Consider the following 21,762-nt stretch of genomic DNA (forward strand, 5'->3'; position numbering starts at 1 on the left):
TATTATAATTAAAAATATATATTGGGTATAGTATATTAGTAAGTGTATTATACATATTATGTATTATAATATTTAATATAAAATGTTATATTAAAAAGAGTTGATTTTATTATTTAATAATTTATTTTTTTTTTAAAATCTTAAAATAGACACTCAAAACACAAAACTAAAAATGAATTTAAAACTCAAAACTGAAATACGAAGAGAACACCACCTAAGGTTTTGAAACATATACAGGCACGTGACTATACACGTGTCACATAAATTTTAAAAACACTGCATATTGTATCCCTTCCTCTAATTGGTTTCCTACTTGTCTTCTAGCTTTTCTCTAGGAAATTTTCTATTTTGGAATAATGCAATTACTAATAATGGTAGCTTCTTGATTGTTGTTTTTGTCCAATTTTCATGCTCGTAGCAGTTAAAATGGAACATTTTTTTCAAAGTTATGATGATGATGTTCGTTGACATAATCTGAAGTCTATGCTGATGGTTGGATATCTAAATATTTTCACACTTTCGAAAGCCCCCAGTTGCCATGAAACTGTGTCTATCACTTTTGTTTGCATATGTGTGGCATCCATTTTCTAAGAAGCTTGGGTGCAGACATGAGGCAAAGTATCAGAGGGAGATATTTTACATGTAGAAAAGAAAGGAAACGGTGTATCATTTTTTCCATTGTTAGCAGTGCCGGACTTGAGATTTGGGGGCCCTGAGGCGAAATGTAAAAATGGGCCCCCGAATCATAGAGTAGATTTAAATTTTCTTTTGCCAGATTCATCCAACATCAATAAAGCCAAGTTAGCCAACATCAATAAAATAGACATAGGCAAGCTATCAAATAATCCAAATCTTCGAATATATCACAAACAAAATGAAATGAAAATGATTCGTGAAAGAGAAACTAACGGCTGAAAGTGAAAGTTGAAGCTAAGCTAAGTAGATCTAGATTCTTTGGAGAAGCAGATTTGCTTCAAGGATCGGACCGAATCTGAGGCAGCAAGCGGTCAAGCTGAAGCGACTGTCGACTGAGAGCGAGGCAGCAAGGAGCAAGCCACCGGTGATCGGCCACGAGGGCGAGCTACTGCCGACGCCGACCGAGCAGCAAGAGGCGAGAAAGCGAGGGCGAAGGGTGACGATCCGACGGAGTAGCAAAAGGAGAGAGAGGCAGCTAGAGGCGAGAGCGAGGGCGAGCCACTGACCGACCGATGGTGAAGGCGAGGCGCGAGGATGAGGACGACGGAGGGACTTACAGAGCGACTGAGCGAGAGAGGGCTGCGAAAGCGAGAGAGGGCTGCGAAAGCGAGAGCGAGAGGGCGAGAAGGGCAGGGGCGAACGCGAAGCTTCGAGGGGGAGGGGGAAACCGTGGGCGGCTGGGCCCTTACCAAAAAGGGGGGTTCCAATTTATGGGCCCCCAAATACATTAATTTTCATGGGCCCTGAGGTAGCTGCCTCACGGGCCTCATGGAAGGTCTGGCCTTGATTGTTAGTAGCATGAGACTTACAGAGTTTAGTACTAAGCAGACTAGGATTCCATCGTGTCATACTTTGTACAACGGAAATGCTACAACTCAGCATTGGGCATCTTTGGTTGGTGAGGTTAAGTAATGAGGAAAGCAGTGGTGAGTAGTTGTTCCTGGCGACAATTTCTGAGGATAAGAATGTATGAGTCTTTCAAGGAGTATTGTTTACCGGCCATAAGCTCAAGATTTTGTTACTGTAGTCTATTCTATCAGTTAATTATGTTTACCTTTCTGGTTCTCCCCATGTATTTTTCATGGGGGTGGGGGTGGGGGTGGTGAAGGGAGCTTTTCTGTCATGCTTTCTCTCTTCTTGAATGATTATCGGTCGTTGGATTTCCAATCTTTAATCCTCATGACCTTGATGATTTTATATTTGATCAGTGTTTTAAATTTAAGTTTGAACATCTGATACACTTTGTATTCCTTAGGCTGGAAATTACTTTATGAATTCTTATATGTGCTTTTCTATAGGTAATGGCCAAGCCAGTCATCTACAATAATTTTCAGTTGTTAAACTATAAGGAAAAAGTAAGATGATGGTCTCAGCATTTTTATCAATGAGTATATTTTTACTGACTGGCTGCTGAGAATTTGACTGGGATATGTTGCCTCATCTATATTGGGACATATAAACAACAACAACAACAACATATCCAGCCTTTATCCCACTATGTGGGGTCGACTACATGAATTCTAGACTTCCATGTATTTCTGTCTTTTGTCATATCCTCATTTAGATCCATATATTTCATATCAAATTTTAATGTCTCTCCCAAAGTCTTCTTGGGTCTACCTCTACCTCTTTTTGTGACTAATTGTTCCATTTTATCAACTCTCCTCACAGGAGCGTCTCTTAGTCTCCTTCTCACATGACCAAACCATCTTAGTCTAGTCTCTCTCATCTTCTCCTCGATTGGCACTACTCCTACCTTATTACGAATAACTTCATTTCTAATTTTATCCTTTCTTGTATGTCCGCACATCCATCTTAACATCCTCATCTCCGCTACACTCGTCTTTTGCTCATGCTGGTATTTGACTGCCCAACATTCTGAGCCATACAGCAAGACTGGTCTTATAGCTGTCCTATAAAATTTTCCTTTCAATTTTAATGGGATTTTACCATCACATAACACCCCCGATGCATTTCTCCATTTTAGCCAACCTGACTTAATTCTATGTGCGACATCCTCGTGGATTTCTCCATCTTTTTGAATTACTGATCCCAAATATTGAAAATGGTCTTTTCTTTGGAAGATTTGGTCTTCTAATTTTATTATAACATCATCCATTCTTGCATTTTTACTAAATTTGCATTCCATATATTTTGTTTTTTTTCTACTTAATTTAAATCCCTTAGATTCTAAATTGCTTCTCCACAACTCAAGCTTAGTGTTCACGCCTCCTTTTGTTTCATCCACCAACACTATGTCGTCTGCAAATAGCATACACCATGGCACATCTGTCTGAATATCTTTAGTGAGTTCATCCATTACTAGGGCAAATAAGTATGGACTTAGTGCAGAACCTTGGTGCAGTCCTATTGTAGTTGTAAATGGTTCAGTATCCCCTCCGCATGTTCTGACCCTTGTTTCTACACCATGATACATGTCCTTAAGGGCTTGTATATAGGTTATTTTGACTCATTTCTTCTCTAAAACTCTCCATAATACTTCTCTAGGGACCCTATCATAGGCCTTTTCTAGATCTATAAACACCATATGTAGGTCTTTCTGATGATCTCGATACCTTTCCATTAATCGCCTCAGTAAATATATAGCTTCCATTGTTGACCTATCAGGCATGAAACCAAACTGATTTTCTGACACATTTGTTTCCTTTCTGAGCCTCTGTTCTATTACTCTCTCCCAGAGTTTCATGGTATGACTCATTAACTTAATTCCTTTATAATTTTCACAGTTTTGAACATCTCATTTGTTCTTGTATATAGGAACCAAAGTACTCTTCCTCCACTCATCTGGCATCTTTTTTGATTTATGGATGGCGTTAAATAGTTGCGTTAGCCAGGAGATGCCCTCTTCTCCCATGCATTTCCATGCTTCTATTGGTATATTATCTGGTCCCACTGCCTTATGATTTTTCATCTTTTTTAATGCTTGCCTTATTTCATTTGAACTTATGCATCGATAGAATGTGTAGCTCACATTCCCTTCGGAGTTACTAAGATGTCCCAACCTAACTCTTGTGTCACCACCATCATTGAATAATTTTGTGAAATACTCATTCCATCTCTCCTTAATCGCTCCCTCATTTACTAAAACATTTTGATTGTCATCTTTTATGCATTTCACTTGATTTAAATCCCGTGTTTTTCTTTCTCTTGCTTTAGCTAATTTATATATATCCCTTTCTCCATCTTTTGTATCAAGTCGTTTATATAGATTCTCATATGCTTTTGACCTTGCTTCACTAACAGCTCTTTTTGCTACCTTTTTTGCTTCTTTATAATTTTTTTGATTTTCTTCATTGTTGCATTGATATACCGCCTTATAGCAAGTTTTCTTATTTTTAATTTTCAATTGTACCTCTTCATTCCACCACCAAGACTCCTTAAGGTTAGGGCTCTACCATTTGTCTCTCCAAGGACTACCTTTGCCGTGCTTCTCAAAGCATTAGCCATTTCTTTCCACATTTGGTTTGTCTGTCTTTCTCCATTCCATTCCCTTCTACCCCTTAATTTTTCTTTGAAGATTAGTTGTTTCTCCCCTTTTAAATTCCACCACCTGATTCTTGGATTTTGTTTTATGTGATTTTTTCTCTTCTAATTTCTTACTTGGACGTCAAGTACTAGAAGTCTATGTTGAGTAGTCAAACACTCTCCCGGTATCACCTTACAATTCCTACAACATAACCGATCCTCTTGTCTCATGAGGAAGTAATCTATTTGGGTGCTTGATGTGATATTTTTATATGTGATTAAGTGTTCGTCCCGTTTTTTGAACCTAATATTGGTTATAATGAGCCCATATGCCATAGCAAAATCTAGGATAGATTTACCCTCATTATTAATTTCCCCGAATCCATACCCTCCGTGTACCTCTCTATATCCGTTTCCGTCTCTACCCACGTGCCCATTTAAGTCACCTCCTATAATCACTTTCTCTCTTCTTGGTATCATTTGTATGAGTCCCTCTAGGTCCTCCCAGAATTTTGCTTTTATCTCATCACCTAACCCCGCTTGTGGTGCATATGTACTAAAGATATTCATAGTCATTCTTCTTAGACTAATCTTCACCATAATAATCTTATCCTCTATTCTCTTTACATCCACTACCTCATCTATTAAGCTTTTATTCATAATAATCCCCACTCCATTTTTCGCTCGATCAGTTCCTGTGTACCATATTTTATATCCAGCTTCTGATAAAGTTTTTACTTTTTTCCCTACGCATCTCGTCTCTTGAAGGCACATAATATTAATTTTTCTCCGAATCATCACATCCACCACTTCCATAGCTTTGCCTGTTAATGTTCCTATGTTCCATGACCCAATCCTTAATCTATGATTTTGTTTTTGGCCTTGACTTTGGATTTGATTTTGTTTTTGGCCTTGACTTTGAATTTGATTTTGTTTTTGATTTTGATTTTGGTTTTGATTTTGGTTTTGGTTTTGATTTTGGACTAGCTTCTTTACCCACATCCGTCCAAGCAAATGCAAGAACCCTTGCTCATTTATCACTACATCCGGGCGCCGATGCAGCGGCTCTAGCTCACTTGTCACTACACGGGGGCAGTGTAGCGCGTCGCTATGAAGGGTTACGCCCACGCCCAAACGATTTTTCATAATTTGTCTAGAGTTCATGTTTTGGATTCGACTAAGTTTTACGTTGGCTGTCGGCTACCTAACACAACCCTCCTCCTTTATCCGGGCTTGGGACCGACAGTGGATAACATCCCCAGGCTGAGTTTGGGACATATAAATTGACATAATTTTGTTTATTCTCATGTCATGCATTTATGACAAGAAACCAAAGAGCACAAACCAATCTGTTTTAAGCAAGTGGCTTTATAGTGTTCTTTATTTGGTTACTCTGGTTTTATCTATTTATTTCAAATATTAATGGGATATTTTTCCAATGGTAGCAAGACTTAGATGCCTTCTTGCCTTTCAGAAAGTTTAAGCCTAAAACTAATGTCCATTGTATTTGCAGGAATTATCAAATCTCAAACTTCACTCAAAATCTCTTTTGCATAAGTCGAATTCTCAAAGGTTGCGAGGACTACCCATTGGTTACAGACCTGTTCATGTTGAATGGAGAGACCTTGACAAGTGCAACGTTTGCCATATGGATGAGGTGCAGAGCCACTTTCCTCTTTTCATCTACTGTTAACCTTGAATGAATGTTTTTATTGCAATATAAAGGAAGTTTTGCTTTTTATTTGTTTTTTGCTTCGTTATTCTGGTATAGTTTTCCCTATCTTCCTACTTCTTACTCTATAGTGTTTTCCTCATTGTAAATGGCCATATGTGACGTATATCCTTATGTTTTCAGGAATATGAAAATAATGTGTTTCTGCAGTGTGACAAGTGTCGGATGATGGTAAGGCCTTAATTTGCATGATTGCTAGTTCAAATGGACCTTTTGGTGATATTGGATTCTACTGTTAGTAGTTGTTTAAGATGTCTAGCTTATCATGTCCTGGAAACCTAATTTCTTTTTGAACTCCATGTCCTCTATTTTTCAGCAACAGCCAATGGTTGAAGGTCTAGAATTAATGTAGCTGACCCGCCCAGTGGGATTAAGGCTTGCAGTTGTTGTTTTAGTATTATTCAGCATGATCAATTAAAGTTTTGTGAAATACGTTTTCCTTTGTTGATGTTTGTGATAGTATTTTTCTGACATCTTAACATTCTTCTTTTTGTTCTTTTTTTGAATTCTCAAAATATGGATGTTTACATGCATATGGGAATCAAGCAATTTTGTTTTCATGAATTAATTATTGAGAGGGGAAAGGGCACATGGGTTGCTCTTGAAAACATAAGGATATAAGTAATTTTGTTTCCATGAATTAATATTGTCAACGTCCTAATCTTAGATTGCTAAACAACTTTATGTACTGTTGTATGCACCTTGGTTGCACCATAATTTGACAAATAGTTATGTTTCTATTTTCAGGTCCATGCTAAGTGCTATGGTGAAACAGAACCAGTTGATGGAATACTTTGGTTCTGTAACTTGTGTCGTCCAGGGGCCCCCGAGGTTCCCCCAGCCTGCTGCCTTTGTCCTGTCACAGGTAGCTAGAGAGTTCATTAATCCATTTTTCATTTTTCTTGGTTTTTTTTTTCCTCTCCCCTTGCCAATTTCAATTTTATTTTGTGTGGTATTATTGTTTATAATAATTGATTCTGAAATTAACTTATTTTCCCCAGGAGGCGCTATGAAGCCGACAACTGATGGACGCTGGGCTCATCTTTCTTGTGCCATATGGATACCAGGTTTCTGAATGTGTGGGGAAAATCTTGTTTTCCTCTGTAGCATCTTGTTGTAATAATCGCACAACACTCTTTCTCTCAATGACACTCGCACTCACAACAAATCTCTCCCACAGAATCACTTAGCTCTCTAATACCGCAAGAATTAATGTAACACAAGAAAAGAAGAACACCAACACATTTATCTTGGTTTGGTCCTTTAAAAAGACCTACATCCAGATTGCCCAAGGCACTTATATCCACTATCTTGAATGAAAAACTAAGGATTACATGCACTATAACTCTCACCAGCTTTATACCCAGGACTGCAGCTAGTTTCCCTTACCCAAGAATACAAAGATATACCCTCTTAGTTCTTAAGTAAAACCTTGCGCATACTCCTCTCACCTTCTCATCCCAAGACAGTACAATCCCACCTACGATGCCTCACACCCGACCTGTATTTATACATTATAGAGGCGGTAAAATTGAAAGCTAACAAACCCAGTAGTTACAACCAACTAACCAGACTTTAAACCGCTAACTAACCCTTTTAGAAACAAACCTTCTAGAATAACACAAGTGATATACAAATGCTAACAATATAAAACCCTCCAGAGATAACCCAAAGCTAATCTAATACAAGTGATTACAACAAATTCTCCACCCACTTGATTTGATTTGCTTCCTTAGGATATTCTTATCTGCTACTTGTATCTTCACGTGCTGCCTTGATTCTGCTTCTGATCTGACGGAATCAATTTCAATATCTCCAAGCATTGCTTTAGCTTTGAAACTGGAACAACCTTTGTAAAAGTATCTGCTGCATTTTCCTCACTTGAAACTTTGGTTAGTATAACAGTTTTCTTTTCAATAACTTGTCTGATAAAATGATATCTTATATCTATATGTTTTGTTCTTTTATGATGAGCTTGGTTTTTAGACAAATGTATTGCACTTTGACTATCACACATCAAAGTAGTCTTAACTTCTACTCCTAGAATCTCACTTACTAATCCTTTTAGCCACAAAGCCTCGTTAAATGCATCTGAAAGGGCTATGTATTCTGCTTTGGTAGTTGATAGGGCTACCACATGTTGGAGACTTGATTTCCAACTAATAGCGGAGTTCCATAACCTAAAAACGTAATCGTTTGTGGACCTCCACTTATCAATATTTGCAGCATAATCTGCATCAACATAACCTAGGAATAAAGGCTGATCTTCTAGACTTTCACCACTATAAGACAAAGCATAATCAATGGATCCTTTTAGATATTTGCACATCCATTCAATAGCTAACCAATGAAGCTTACCTGGATTAGCCATGAATCGACTTATGACACTCATTCCATGTGCCAAGTTAGGTCTTGAGCAGGCCATACCATACATTAAGCTGCCTACTGCACTTGAGTATGGTATATTTGCCATCTCCTTCCTTTCTTCCTCATTCTTTGGAGACTGATCAGAGGACAATTTAAAATGGGATGCAAAAGGCACACTTACAGCCTTTGCATTTATCATTCCAAACCTAGATAACAACTTTGCTAAGTATGATTTTTGAGATAGATATATTTTCCTATGTTGCTTATCCCTAGAAATCTCTATCCCTAGGATTTCCTTGGCCTCACCTAATTCCTTCATCTCAAACGCAGCTTTCAGCCTTTGCTTAAGAAGTTGGATTTCACTTGTGGATTGACTTGCAATGAGCATGTCATCCTTATATAACAATAGATAGATGGAACTACTAGGTGTAACATGTTTAAAATATATACAACAATCATAGGAACTCCTTTGATAACCTTGGTTTATCATAACCGAATCAAATTTTTGGTACCATTGTCTTGGGGACTCTTTAAGTCCATATAGTGATTTCCTAAGGAGGCACACTTTCTCCACCTCTCCCTTAGCTTCAAAGCCCTTTGGTTGGTCCATATAAATTCTCTCTTCAAGGTCTCCATAAAGGAAGGCAATTGTGACATCCATCTATTCTAAATGACGGTTTAATTTAGTTGTGATGGCCAATAACACCCTTATAGAAGTGTGCCTTACTATAAGGGAAAAAACTTCATTGAAATCTGTTCTTGGGACTTGGGTAAAGCCTCTAGCAACTAACCTAGTTTTGTACCTACGCTTAAAATTTTCTCCAGCCCCTTCCTTGATTTTAAACAACCATTTGCAGCCAACTACCCGCTGCCCTTTAGGTTTCTCCACCAGTTTCCAAGTCTAGTTTTTCTTAAGGGAAGATAACTCAGACTGCATGGCTTCAACCCACTTATCAGCATCCTTAGCAGACACTGCTTGCTCATATGTAAGTGGTTCTTCACTTGCTATTTTAGAAGCACTAATTAGGGCATAGGCTACTAAATTTGAGTAGCCACATCTTTGAGGTGGCTTGCGAACTCTAGGCTGCCGGTCCTTAGCCACACTATACCTATTTGGGTTTGGTTGGTCTACTATGCTTGAGTCCACCTCACTGTCATCCTCATCTCCTTCAAATTGGGATGATTCATGGCCGTGGATGGAGATTGATTTATTATATGGGCTGCTGTTGCGACAGCTTCTCCCCAAAATGTTTTAGACAAATTTGCATAGGTTAACATGCATCTAACCCTCTCTAAGAGGGTTTTATTCATCCTTTCTGCAACACCATTTTGCCTAGGATTTTCGGGTGCGGTTAGATGTCTAATAATGCCCCATCCTTACACATTTGATTGAAATCCTTATTACAAAAGTCTAACTCGTTATCCGTTCTAATAACCTTAATTTTCTTGCCTTTTTGATTTTCCGCCATAACCTTCCATGCTAAAAAACTTTCAAATGTATTATCTTTTGACTTTAGGACGTATACCCATAACATTCTAGAGAAGTCATCTATAATTGAGAGAAAATATCTAGAGCCACCATGAGATTCAGTTTGAGCTGGACCCCATAAATCTGAGTGAATATAGTCTTAGGGTTCTTTTGAAGAATGTATTGCTGATTTACTAAATTTTACCTTTGCTGCTTTACCATATATACAAGACTCACACTTGCCTAAGCCTATGGTTTGTCCTAAATCCAATATACCTTGTTTTGAGAGTTCTCTAAGGCCCTGCTCACTGATATGAGACATTCGTAAATGCCATTGAGTTTCCTTAGATTTGGGTTTAGGGCTTATAGACGTAGCTTCACCACATAATGTGGTAGCCTGTAAAAGATAAATTCCATTTCTTAATTCAGCCTTCATACACACTAAAGACCCTTTAGTTATTTTAACAACTCCTCCTTCACCTTTAAACTTTAAGCCATTTCTATCCAGCTCCCCTAGAGAGATCAAATTTCTCTTTAATTTTGGAATATACCTAACGGTAGTGAGGGTTTTATAAGAGCCATCATGCAATTTTAGCCTAATGTCTCCTATCCCTTTTACCTCACATTCATGGTCATTACCTAGTAAGACCTTACCTCCATTAGAATTCTTTAAGTTTTGCAACTAGTGACGTTTTGGAGTCATGTGAAAGGAGCAACCTGAGTCTAGAACCCATTCTTGTCTCTCTGCACTTTCACTTACAACTAAAGCTTCAGAACTATCATAACCACTATCACAAAAATTCACCTCTTTTCCTGAACTCTCCTTCTCGGCTAGATCCATTTTCCTCTTTGGATACATCCTCTTAATATAGCCTTCTTGTTGACAGTAATAACATTTTATTGGCCATTTTCCATTCCTAGATTTAGACCTTGACTTGCCCTTATTTTTTTGATCTCTTCTAGTGTTTCTTGATCTTGCTATTAAAGCCTCACCGGGGTTGGATTTACTGTCCATCTTAATCCTTAATTCTTTAGAATTTAATGCCCCTATTACATCTTCTAAAGAAAGTTTGTCGCTACCGTTTTGGAGAATATCCACAAAGTTTTCATAAGACTTAGGTAATGAATATAGAAGAACTAGGGCCTTGTCTTCGTCATCATACTTCACATCTATGTTTTCTAAATCTAAACATAGTTTGTTAAAGTCATCTAAATGCTACTGAAGCTTTTGATTATCATGCATTTTAAGATTAAAGAACCTGGCCTTGAGGAATAACCGACTGGATAATGTTTTCTTGAGATAAAGATCTTCCAGTCTTTTTCAGATTTCGGCTGCTGACTTTAACTTTGATACTTCCCTTAGAACTTTGTTTCCAAGGCTCAGAATCAGGAGGCTGTAAGCCTTTTTCTTGATCTCCGCCTAAGTCTCTTTCTGCGCAACAGTTAGAGCTGGTGTCTCGGTTTCGGGTGACGTACTGATTGCCTCTGGTTCCAGCACCCCTTCTAGGCCTTGGCTGCAGAGGAACGCTTCCATCTTGATCCTCCATAGGCCAACGTCATTAGACCCATTGAACTTGTTAATGTCGTACCTTGATGCAGTTGGCGCCATCTTGGTTTGAGCCTTTGATTCTGCCTCCTGAGGTTTCTTGAAGAATCTTGAACCATATATCTTGGTTCGGTCCTTTAACAAGACCTACTTCCAGACTGCCTGAGGCACTTATATCCACTGTCTTGAATGAAAAACTAAGGATTACATGCACTATAACTCTCACCAGCTTTATACCCAGGACTGCAGCAAGTTTCCCTTACCCAAGAATACAAAGATATACCCTCTTAGTTTTCAAGTAAAACCTTGCGCATACTCCTCTCACCTTCTCATCCCAAGACAGTACAATCCCACCAAGACAGTACAATCCCACCTACAATGCCTCACACCTGACCTGTATTTATACATTATAGAGGCGGTAAAATTGAAAGCTAACAAACTCGGTAGTTACAACCAACTAACCGGACTTTAAACTGCTAACTAACCCTTTTAGAAACAAGCCTTCTAGAATAACACAAGTGATATACAAATGCTAACAGCATAAAACCCTCATGAGATAACCCAAAGCTAATCTAATACAAGTGATTACAACACATCTTATTCTCTGTTTGTTGACTGAACTTAGTTTTTTTCAGAAACATGCTTGTCTGATATAAAAAAGATGGAGCCAATTGACGGGTTGAGTAGAATCCATAAGGTAATATCCCACTTGATCTCATGTTGTATTTTTTTGGGGCTAAGTAAACATCTTTTTATCATGTTGTATTTCAATGACCTTTTCATCATGCTTTCTTTGATCTCATGTTCTATTAGGCAGTTCCCATGAGAGAGACTTGAGACCCATTAATTTAGCTATTAAAAGAAAATTTATAATGGTTTTTCCTGGCATGATAAAGATAACCTTCACATTTTCCAATAACCTCCAATGTGAACCCTTGGAATCTCGACACTGTCACTGTTTTCCAAATGGATAAAAGAAGTACTGCACAGCCACAAGTCATTATTAGTGTTGAGGCTAAGCAAGATTTCGCCCTCAACCTCCTGAAGCTTGTTTTCTTTCTTACTTAGGACCGCTGGAAGCTTTTATGTAGCATCTGCGGTGTATCTTATGGAGCTTGCATCCAGGTATGCTTGTAATTATATTTATAATCACGATCACTGGTTTTCTGAACATTTTGTTATCATTTGAAAGTTGGCTAATTATTTTTGTTTGAAGCTCCCTCTCTTTGTATGCTTATATTACTAAGACACAATTCTAGGCTATCATGTTATTTGATGAAGTAAATGTCTCTTCCATTCTCTAGGACTTTATTGGTTTTGTATGCATGCTATATGGATCAAAATCTTGTTACAAGATGTTGTTTCAATTGCTTGGGATGGAGAATGTATTAGGAATGTTTCAGAAAACATGAGGAAACAATAAAATTTTTAGAAACATTTAAACTTTTTCAATACAAACTAAAATCTACTTTGTTAGGCTGATTTTTGGGGGTGGTAACCATCTTACAGATGTTTAAGTCAGAAGGCAATGGTTGCCTTGTGACAACAATTTTTTCTGCTTTCTACAATATGAAATGGGATGCACGAGTGCACCTTGCTGACTTAGACAAGGACCTTTTGGATCAAATTCTTATTAACTTTGTCAAAAGAGGGTAAGACGTAGCAATTTTGGTGCAAGATGGTTTACCTTCTCCAGGGGCATTTCAATGTCAGTATCTAAGGCCAGTGGGTTAAGGAACACTTCTAGTTTAGTGCCATGATACAAAATGAACAAGACATTTGGGGTATGAGTGTACTTTATCTCTGTAGAGGTTGATGAGTAATTCTACACTTGCCTCTCTTGTCAAAAGGTGAGACCGTAAGAGAGAGAAACCCAAACAAGGGGGTCTCAAGATCCTCTATTGAAGCCTAGAAGACCTTGAGAAGTGTTTCATTAGTTTTCATGACCAGCCTGCCCAAGGTAGGGCAGATTAACAGACTTTTATTAATTATTGGCTGATTCTAGTAATGCTACATTGGTGCCTATGCCCAATACATTTTAGTAGAGGAGATAACCAAACTCTCCTTTGAGCATGTAGTTATGTTTTCACATGTTGAAGAGTAATATAAGTGATTGAGATGGTCCCTCGCATTTGCGTATACTCTCCTTCATAACAAGCCTAATATACGTTGTTGGCGGTGTGGCATGCACACAAGACTTTACCTTCTCTAGTACCATGTTTACCACCATCTCATTGTGACTTCATGTAGATAAGTAAATCCTTACCATCCACAATGTGCATTCTAGAAACTTTTCCTGATGATTGGTGTTTGTTGGACAAGATTAGAGGATTCAAAGTTAAAAATGGAGTATGATAGATGCATAGAGGCCGAGGATAATGGAAGAAGCGCACGGTTGAAGTTTAAATCAGATAGTAATTCTAAAGTTTAAAGTTTTGTTCAATTTTAAAGTTTGATCTTTTTCCTATTTTTCAGGAGATAAATCTTCCTAGTTTCTATGGGATAAATAATCTAAATTTTCTCCTACTTTATAGGAGAAAAAGTAGGATGTAATCTGTATATATTACTCCCCTCGTGTTCAATAGAAATTAACCAAGCTTTCAAGGTTTTAAGCTTGTTTCATGGTATTAGAGCCTTGTTCCGATCATAAACAACATTAAAGTATTAGTTGTTTACAAGATCATGGCCGGAGCCCAACAAAATCTAGCCCTAACCGAAGCATCAACCATAAGCTCTCCGAGCACCCTTCCTCCACCAAATTTTTCCACAAATCCTATTGATAATCATCCTCTACAAATTACTCAACACAACTTGAATGGGAGTAATTTTAGAGAGTGGTTTCAATTAGTGATGCTGGTGATTAAAGGAAAAGGCAAAGCAGGGTACTTAATTGGTTCCGTCCCCACTCCAACTGCAGACACTTATTGCATTGAGGAGGCGAAAAGCTCAACTATTATGGCATGGCTAATAAATTCTATGGAGCCAAGAATTGGTGGAACATACCTCTTCTACAAGACAACAAAGGAGATATAAGATTCAGTTCAAGAGATGTGAACAGACTTGGAAAACTTCTCCTAATAGTTTGAAATTAGGTCGGCCATTAGAACAACCAAACAAGGTAATCTCAATGTTACTGAATATTTTAACATTTCGGTGGAATTATGCCATGAAATGGACCTGTTCTATACTGTCAGTTGGGAATCCCCATTTGTTTAGTAACAAATACAATAAGATGGTAGAAAATGATCGTATTTTTGATTTTCTACATTGTCTTAACCTTGATTTGGATGAAGTTTGGGGAAGGATTTTGGGTACAAAGCCCTTTCCATTCCTTAGAGAAGTGTTTGCAGAAGTAAGGAGAGAAGAAAATAGACGTAAGGTAGTGCTTCAACAACTAAATGATCCTATTCTAAATCATCAGATTTCGGCTCTTGCTATTGTCAAACAAGGGGAGATCTTATCAAAGAATTAAGGAAAGGAAAAATTGTGGTGTGACCATTGTAAGAAACCCTACCATATGTCAAAATGATGAAAAATAATCTCCAATCTTATTAAATTGAGGCTAAAGCCATAGCTGATACATACACATACGCCCCTATCATAATAGGCAACATTCCTAAGTCTAATTAGGAATTTTCCTTATTAGATGATTTCTAGATTACGTTAGGTAATATATACAAAAGGAAAAGAATATACAATTGAATATGAACAAAGCAATCAAGCGAATAAGGAAAGAGCATCTAAGGAATGTGCATAATATCAATGTGCGCTGAATTAGGAAAGAAGAACAAATAGGTAAGAAGCACAAATAGGAAAGAAGTAGCCATTCGCCAACACCACACAAAGGAGACATGCTGGAAGATTCATGGCAAACTAGCTAATTGGAAGCCACGAATCAAGAAGGAAATCCTAAGATCAACCAATGTTGTTGAGGTTTCTACTGAAACCAAAAATTACACAAACCTAAACCTATCCGAAGAGCAGATTCAAGCCTTATACAGGCTGCTCAATAAAGGTATAACTTCATCAAGTTCTCCTAATCATCAACCCACAACATCCATAGCCTTGCAAGGTAATTCTCAATACTACTCCCTAATTTCAAAAAGGCTTCCTAAGAATGAGTGGATAGTGGATACAGGTGCATCGGATCATATGTCTAGTTTTGCAAATTTAATGATTGAATATACACCTTGTAGCTCCTCTATTGATATCTCGGTGGCTGATGGCACAACCTCCCTTATCTTGGGACTTGGAACAATGTGTGTTTCAAAATTAAGGCTAAAATCTATCCTACATGTGCCAGGATTAGAATGCAATTTACTATCAGTTAGTAGGGTAACTGAGGATATGAACTACAGTGTAACATTTTTCCCATCCTATTGTTTGTTTCAGGATCCAGCGTCGAGGAGGATGATTGGCAGTGCTAAGGTTAGGGATGGTCTTTACTATATGGCAGGGGATCTTCCAAATTCTTCTACAAATAAGGCTTTTCTAAATGTAACAACTAATGCCAAAGTCTTGTTCTGGCATAAACGTTTAGGACACCCTAGTTTTCCTTACCTAAAATCCTTGTATCCTAAAATTTTCATCAATTAAGGACAAGTTTTTTCATGTGAATAGTGCACTCTTGCAAAATAGCCTAAATCTCACCACTCTATTCAGCCCTATAAGCCCTCTAAACCATTTCATTTGATACATAGTGATATTTGGGGTCCTTCTAAATATCCTAATATCACTTGTTCTAGATGGTTTATAACATTCATCGATGACCATTCTAGAGCTCGTTGGCTGTACCTAATGAAGGAAAAATCAAAAGCTAACAGCATTTTCAAAAGATTTCACAAATTCATTTTGAACATGTTCCAAACTTCTATTCATATTCTTCGAACTGATAATGGCTAAGAGTATTTTTCTTATGATTTCACGAACTACTTGTACGAACATGGTATTTTTCATTAAAGTTCATGTCCATACACACCCCAACAAAATGGGGTGGCTGAAAGAAAACAGATACCTCCTAAAGGTGGCTAGAGTTATGATGTTTACTATCAATGTTCCTCATTTCTATTGGGGGGGAAGCTGTTCTTATAGCTTCCTATTTGATCAATCGTCTCCCATCTAAAATCTTGCAATTCCAAACTCTTCTCAACACCCTTTATGATCTATATCTAAATGTTCTCCGTCTATCTTCAATTGATCCTAAGGTATTTGGGTGGATTGTGTACGTTCACAACAATAGTCTCTCTCGGACCAAATTAGACCCCAAGGCTCTCAAGTGTATCTTTGTTGGGTATTCTTCTTCCCAAAAAGGATACAAATGCTATTGTTCTACCAATTGAAAATTCTTTGTGTCCATCGATGTCACCTTCTATGAGGATCTTCCATTTTATCAATCTAATGCTTCTCGAGAGGAAACTAATGGTCCTAATTGGGATCCTCTCGTTTCCCTTCCTTCTCTTGGTCCTACACTGCCAGTATGTTCTCAAGGGGGAGCATCCTTAACATCAACTCCTGACAACAAATTGGTAGGACCTTTCCCTTCTAATTCTTCTGATCCTCATGCTCCTAATTCTCCTTTTGACTTTCCTATTACCTCTAAGCCTAAGATGACAATTCCTATCCCTTATTATACTCCACATTCAGCATCCAACAACCCTCTGCTCGTCTATTCTAGATAACCTAAAGGCCATCAGTGATGCGGTCACCGGTCAAGACTTGGCTTAAGGCCGACCCGACCCAAACCAGACATCCCAAAACTGGCCCAAACAATAGTGTCGGAACAGTAGCGAAACTTCATAAGTTTTAGGATTCTACTTCATGTTTGATTAGAGTTTTACTTCTATTAGGATTCTAGGTAGATTTTATTTACAAGTATTAGATGGATTAGCCAAACTCTATAAATATATGTAGAAGTTAAGGGTTGTAATAAGTTTTTTTATTCAATAAATTCCTGCAAACCAGTTCGATTTTTTTCAGCAAGCAACTTCAGTTCTTGCGCCTAGTTGAGAGTCCAGTTTTGGTCGTTGAAGTTTGTTCTCTCAAGGTACTTGAAACTTATTGTTTCAAGGGTTTCTTTGTGTGTTTTCTTTACACATGCGCTATATGCTGCGTCAATTAGGAACCTCAGCATAGTCAACCATTACTTCCAGAGGCTGGTCCATTAGAGAATAACACTGTTGGTCTCAACATTGACAACAATACTACAAGGGGAGAAAGTATTGACAACAATAATACAAGGGGGGATGATTTGGATTGGGTTGTTCCAATAGCTCTACGAAAAGGGGTAAGATCATGTGTCAAGTACCCTATTTCTAATCATTTGACTTATACAAAATTGTCTCCTAAGTGCAAAGGATTTGTTGCAAAAATTGATAGCATTGAAATTCCAAAAAATATTCAAAGTGCTATGAATGATCCTAAGTGTAAGGCTGCTGTTATGGAAGACATGACTGCCCTAGTTGGAAATGATACTTGGGATATTGTGAAATTGTGAAATTGCCTCCAAACAAATGTAAGTGGGTATTTAATGTGAAACATAATATAGATGGGAGTGTTGAAAAATATAAGGCTAGATTAGTGGCCCAAGGGTTTACACAAACTTATGGGATTGACTATGAGGAGACTTTTGTTTCTGTTGCTAATCTTAATTCCTTTCAGGTATTACTCTCTATTGCTCTTAATTTAGAATGGCCCTTATTCTAATTTCATATTAAAAATGCCTTCCTCAATGGTGATTTGGATCAGAAAATATATATAAAGATCCCCCCAGGATTTGAGCATGAAGTTGGCAGTGGAAATGTTTGTAAGCTTAAAAGGTCTCTATATGATTTAAAGTAGTCTCCAAAGGCTTGATTCAATAAATTCAGCATGACCCTAAAACGATTAGGGTATAAACAAGACAAGTAGACCATACCTTGTTTATAAAAACCACATCAAATGGAAAGAAATCTATACTAATTGTCTATATTAATGATATTATTGTGACAGGGGATGATATGCAAGAAATTGAAAACTTGAAGAAGCAATTGAGGGCTGAATTTGAAGTTAAAGACCTAGAAATCATGAGATATTTCCTAGGAATGGAGGTGACACGAAGCAAAGAAGGCCTATTCATTTCACAAAGGAAATATACACTTGATTTGCTGAAAGATACAGGAATGTTAGCATGCAAATTTGCTTGGACTCTCTTAGAAAAGGGTTGGAAGTTTGAAGAAAAAGATGGTGATACTCTTGTAGAAAAAGAAACATACCAAAGGTTGGTTGGGAGGTTGATTCATTTGTCACTTATTAGGCTAGATATAGTCTATGCAGTAAGTGTAATTAGTCAGTTTATGCATTCTCCTACTCAAAGGCATATGAATGTTGTGTTTCATGTTCTAAGATATCTCAAAGGGACACTTGAAAAAGGATTAATGTTCAAGAAAACTGAGGAAAGGGGAATTGAAGGCGTTGTTGATGCAGATTGGGTAGGGTTTGTTGTTGATGCAGATTGGGTAGGGTATGTCGTGTACCTAGGGTTTAGCCTAGGATTGAATTGTAAATTGGAAGAATCCGATGGGTTTAGGACCAAGAACAAAATGATTGTGTTGGAGAGATTACTTGAGCTTGTTTCTATTAAAATACTTAAGATTGTTTCTGTTATGTATTTACTTAGTGTATGCTGTTAGTGTGTTGTTAATATGCGGTGATGTGGTTTTTGTTGTGGTGGTTAGGCACGGTTGTATATAATCTCAATGAGCTTTCATTGTATGTGTTGAGAAAACATTTATTCATTTTCTAAGAAGTAAAGTTTTGAGATCGTTCTCTTCTTCTCTCTTGTGCCCTAGATTTCTATTGTCCTAACCTTCTTTACATGGTATCAGAGCCTGTGACTTGCGTTAAGGGGCTTGAACTTTGATCGAAATTCTTCTTCTTCACTTCCGATACTTTCTTCCACCTCGCTATCCTCAGCCTCACAGTGTGATTTCTCAGCTGTGGCGAAGACGTTTAGCTTTATACCAATTAAGTTAGACTTGAGTAACTACATCTTTTGGAAAGCACAGGTTCTCACTACAATTCGCGCATTCGACTTGTTGCCTTTTCTGAACAAGTCACCTCCTCCTCCTAAATATGTATCGGATTCGACTGGTGATGGTGAAGCTCCAGTGATTAATGTGGAGTATATGAATTGGATGCGATCGGACCAATTGTTGCTTGGCTAGTTGTTTTCTACCATTGACAAGGAGGTGCTTGTGCAAGTGATTCAATGTAAATCATCTGCTGAGGTATGGTCTGCTTTTGAGAGCTTGTATTCTCGTCAAACCATAGCAAAACCTTTTCAATTAAAGCAGCAACTAAGGTCTGTTAAAAAGGATTCAATGTCTATTAATGATTACATTTTGAAAATTAAGAAAATTGGTCATTCTCTGGCTGCTATTGGTGAATTTTTGAGTGATAAGGATCTATTACTTGCAATTCTAAATGGATTAGATCATGAATATGAAACTATTGTAAGCTTGATCACCTATCAAATGGACAAGATCGATTTAAAAAAGGTGCAGTACCTATTGTTGATGCATGAGCAACGATTGAACTCTAAAAATATTGCATAGTCTATGGTGAATTTTGAATTTGTTATGCATGCTCCTGTTAATGTGAATATGACTTCTGTTGCATCACATAATGGTAGCAATACTAGAGGAGGTTTTGTACAAAGAGGAGCGAGATACAGAGGTGGAAGAGGTAGTGGTTGGGCATCAAACAGGCGAGTCTATTGTCAACTATGTGGAAAGCTAGGGCACCTTGTTGATAAATGTTACCATAAGTTTGATAGAAATTTTCAAAGGAATATTGATGGTTAGACTTTTCTGAATTCTCAGCGATTTCCCTTTGCTAATTCTAGGGCATATGTAGCTTCACTAATTCTAATGAGCCCTACATGACTGATATAAGTTCTTCACAAGGAGTCACCTCGTATGACCATTTTTCTCAGCCTTAAAATTTTTTGTCTCCCACAACTTTACCTGATCACTCGTGGTTTGTTGATTATGGGGCAACAAACCATATCACTTCAAACCTCAACAACTTGTCATTGCATGCACCTTACAACAGATGTGACAAGGTCTCCATTGGTAATGGTAAGCAATTGTCTATAACTAATGTTGGTCTTGGACAGCTACATACTCACACTAAACCTCTTTCTATTATTACTTTGCCTAGAGTTCTTCATGTTCCTCATATGAAGAAAAATTTAATCAGTGTATCACAACTTACTATGACCATAACGTGATTGCTGAATTTCATTCAAATGTGTGTTTGATTAAGGACAAGAATACATGGCTGGTGTTGCTTTGAGGACATCTTAGGGATGGTCTTTATTAGCTGGTTCCTGCTTTTGATCAAGCTACCAGCATCCCTGAGCACTCTGTCAAGTCTACTCATCTAGTGTCCTTTGCTGCTTCTTCATCCTCTTTGAATAAATGTACTGATTTTTCTTCTGAATGTTGTAAAAGACAGCTTCCATTTAGTCATGGAATGTCTCCTAGTGTTTGTTTAGCCCAATACAATAAGACATGCCAGCAATGGCATGCTCGGTTGGGTCATCCTACATACAATGTATTGAAATTGATTCTTAATAAAATTAGAATTCCATGTTCTCTTTCAGCTCTTTCATTTTGTGATTCTTGTAAACTTGGCAAACATCATCAACTTCCGTTGTCTCTCATGATATTACAACAAAGAGACCTTTAGAGTTGATATACTATAATGTATGGGGTCCTTCTCCTACTATTTATGTTAAAGGGTTTAGATATTATATTATCTTTATTGATGCCTATTCAAGATTCACATGGCTATATCCATTGAAATTAAAATTAGATGCCTTACCTACCTTTATCAGTTTTCATAAACTTGCTGAAAATCAATACCAAACCAAGCTTAAAGCTATCCAAATTGATAAAAGGGGGGGGGGGGGGGGGGGGATTTTCAAGCCTTTTTACCTTATATACGAAGTCATGGAATACAACCTAGGTTTTCATGTCCTTACACTCACCAACAAAATGGTGTAGTCGAAAGGAAACATAGACATGTAGTTGAGATGGGTCTTATATTGCTCGCTCATGCTCACATGCCGTTAAGATTCTGAGAAGAGTCATTTCAAACTACAATTTTTGTTTTTAACATGCTGCCATCCTCTTCATTACAGTTTCGTACCCCCTTTGAGCTTCTCTATAATAAAACACCTAATTATCTATTGTTACAAGCTTTTGGATGTGCTTGTTTTCCTTACTTGAGACCTTATAACAAGCACAAGTTTGATTTTCATACCCACAAGTGCATATTTCTTGGATATAGCCATACTCAAGGAGGTTATATCTGTTTGCATCCTTTTGGAAAAATTTATGTCTCCATACATGTGAATTTCAATTCGGATGAGTTTCCATTTCCAATTTTATTTTCTTCTTCATCCTCTACTTCATCTATGTCCAT

General features: G+C 37.5%; 1 protein-coding gene across 8 annotated transcripts in view; it reads left to right on the plus strand.

Moving 5' to 3' along the window:
* Positions 1-21,762, plus strand: part of LOC127788349 (histone-lysine N-methyltransferase ATX2) — a 93,202-nt gene that overhangs the window by 11,187 nt on the left and 60,253 nt on the right. For all 8 annotated transcript variants that reach the window (XR_008020333.1, XR_008020334.1, XR_008020332.1 and 5 more), the window contains exons 8-13: positions 5,696-5,839; positions 6,038-6,085; positions 6,662-6,779; positions 6,916-6,981; positions 11,931-11,992; positions 12,364-12,420. Coding sequence is in view for 4 of the 8 variants with exons in the window: in XM_052316514.1 (XP_052172474.1) it covers positions 5,696-5,839; positions 6,038-6,085; positions 6,662-6,779; positions 6,916-6,981; positions 11,931-11,992; positions 12,364-12,420 (495 nt within the window). In the remaining 4 variants the exon portion in view is untranslated. The remainder of the gene's footprint in view (positions 1-5,695; positions 5,840-6,037; positions 6,086-6,661; positions 6,780-6,915; positions 6,982-11,930; positions 11,993-12,363; positions 12,421-21,762) is intronic.

This window comes from Diospyros lotus, chromosome 13 (genome assembly GCF_014633365.1).
Source record: "Diospyros lotus cultivar Yz01 chromosome 13, ASM1463336v1, whole genome shotgun sequence".
Lineage (NCBI taxonomy): Eukaryota > Viridiplantae > Streptophyta > Magnoliopsida > Ericales > Ebenaceae > Diospyros > Diospyros lotus.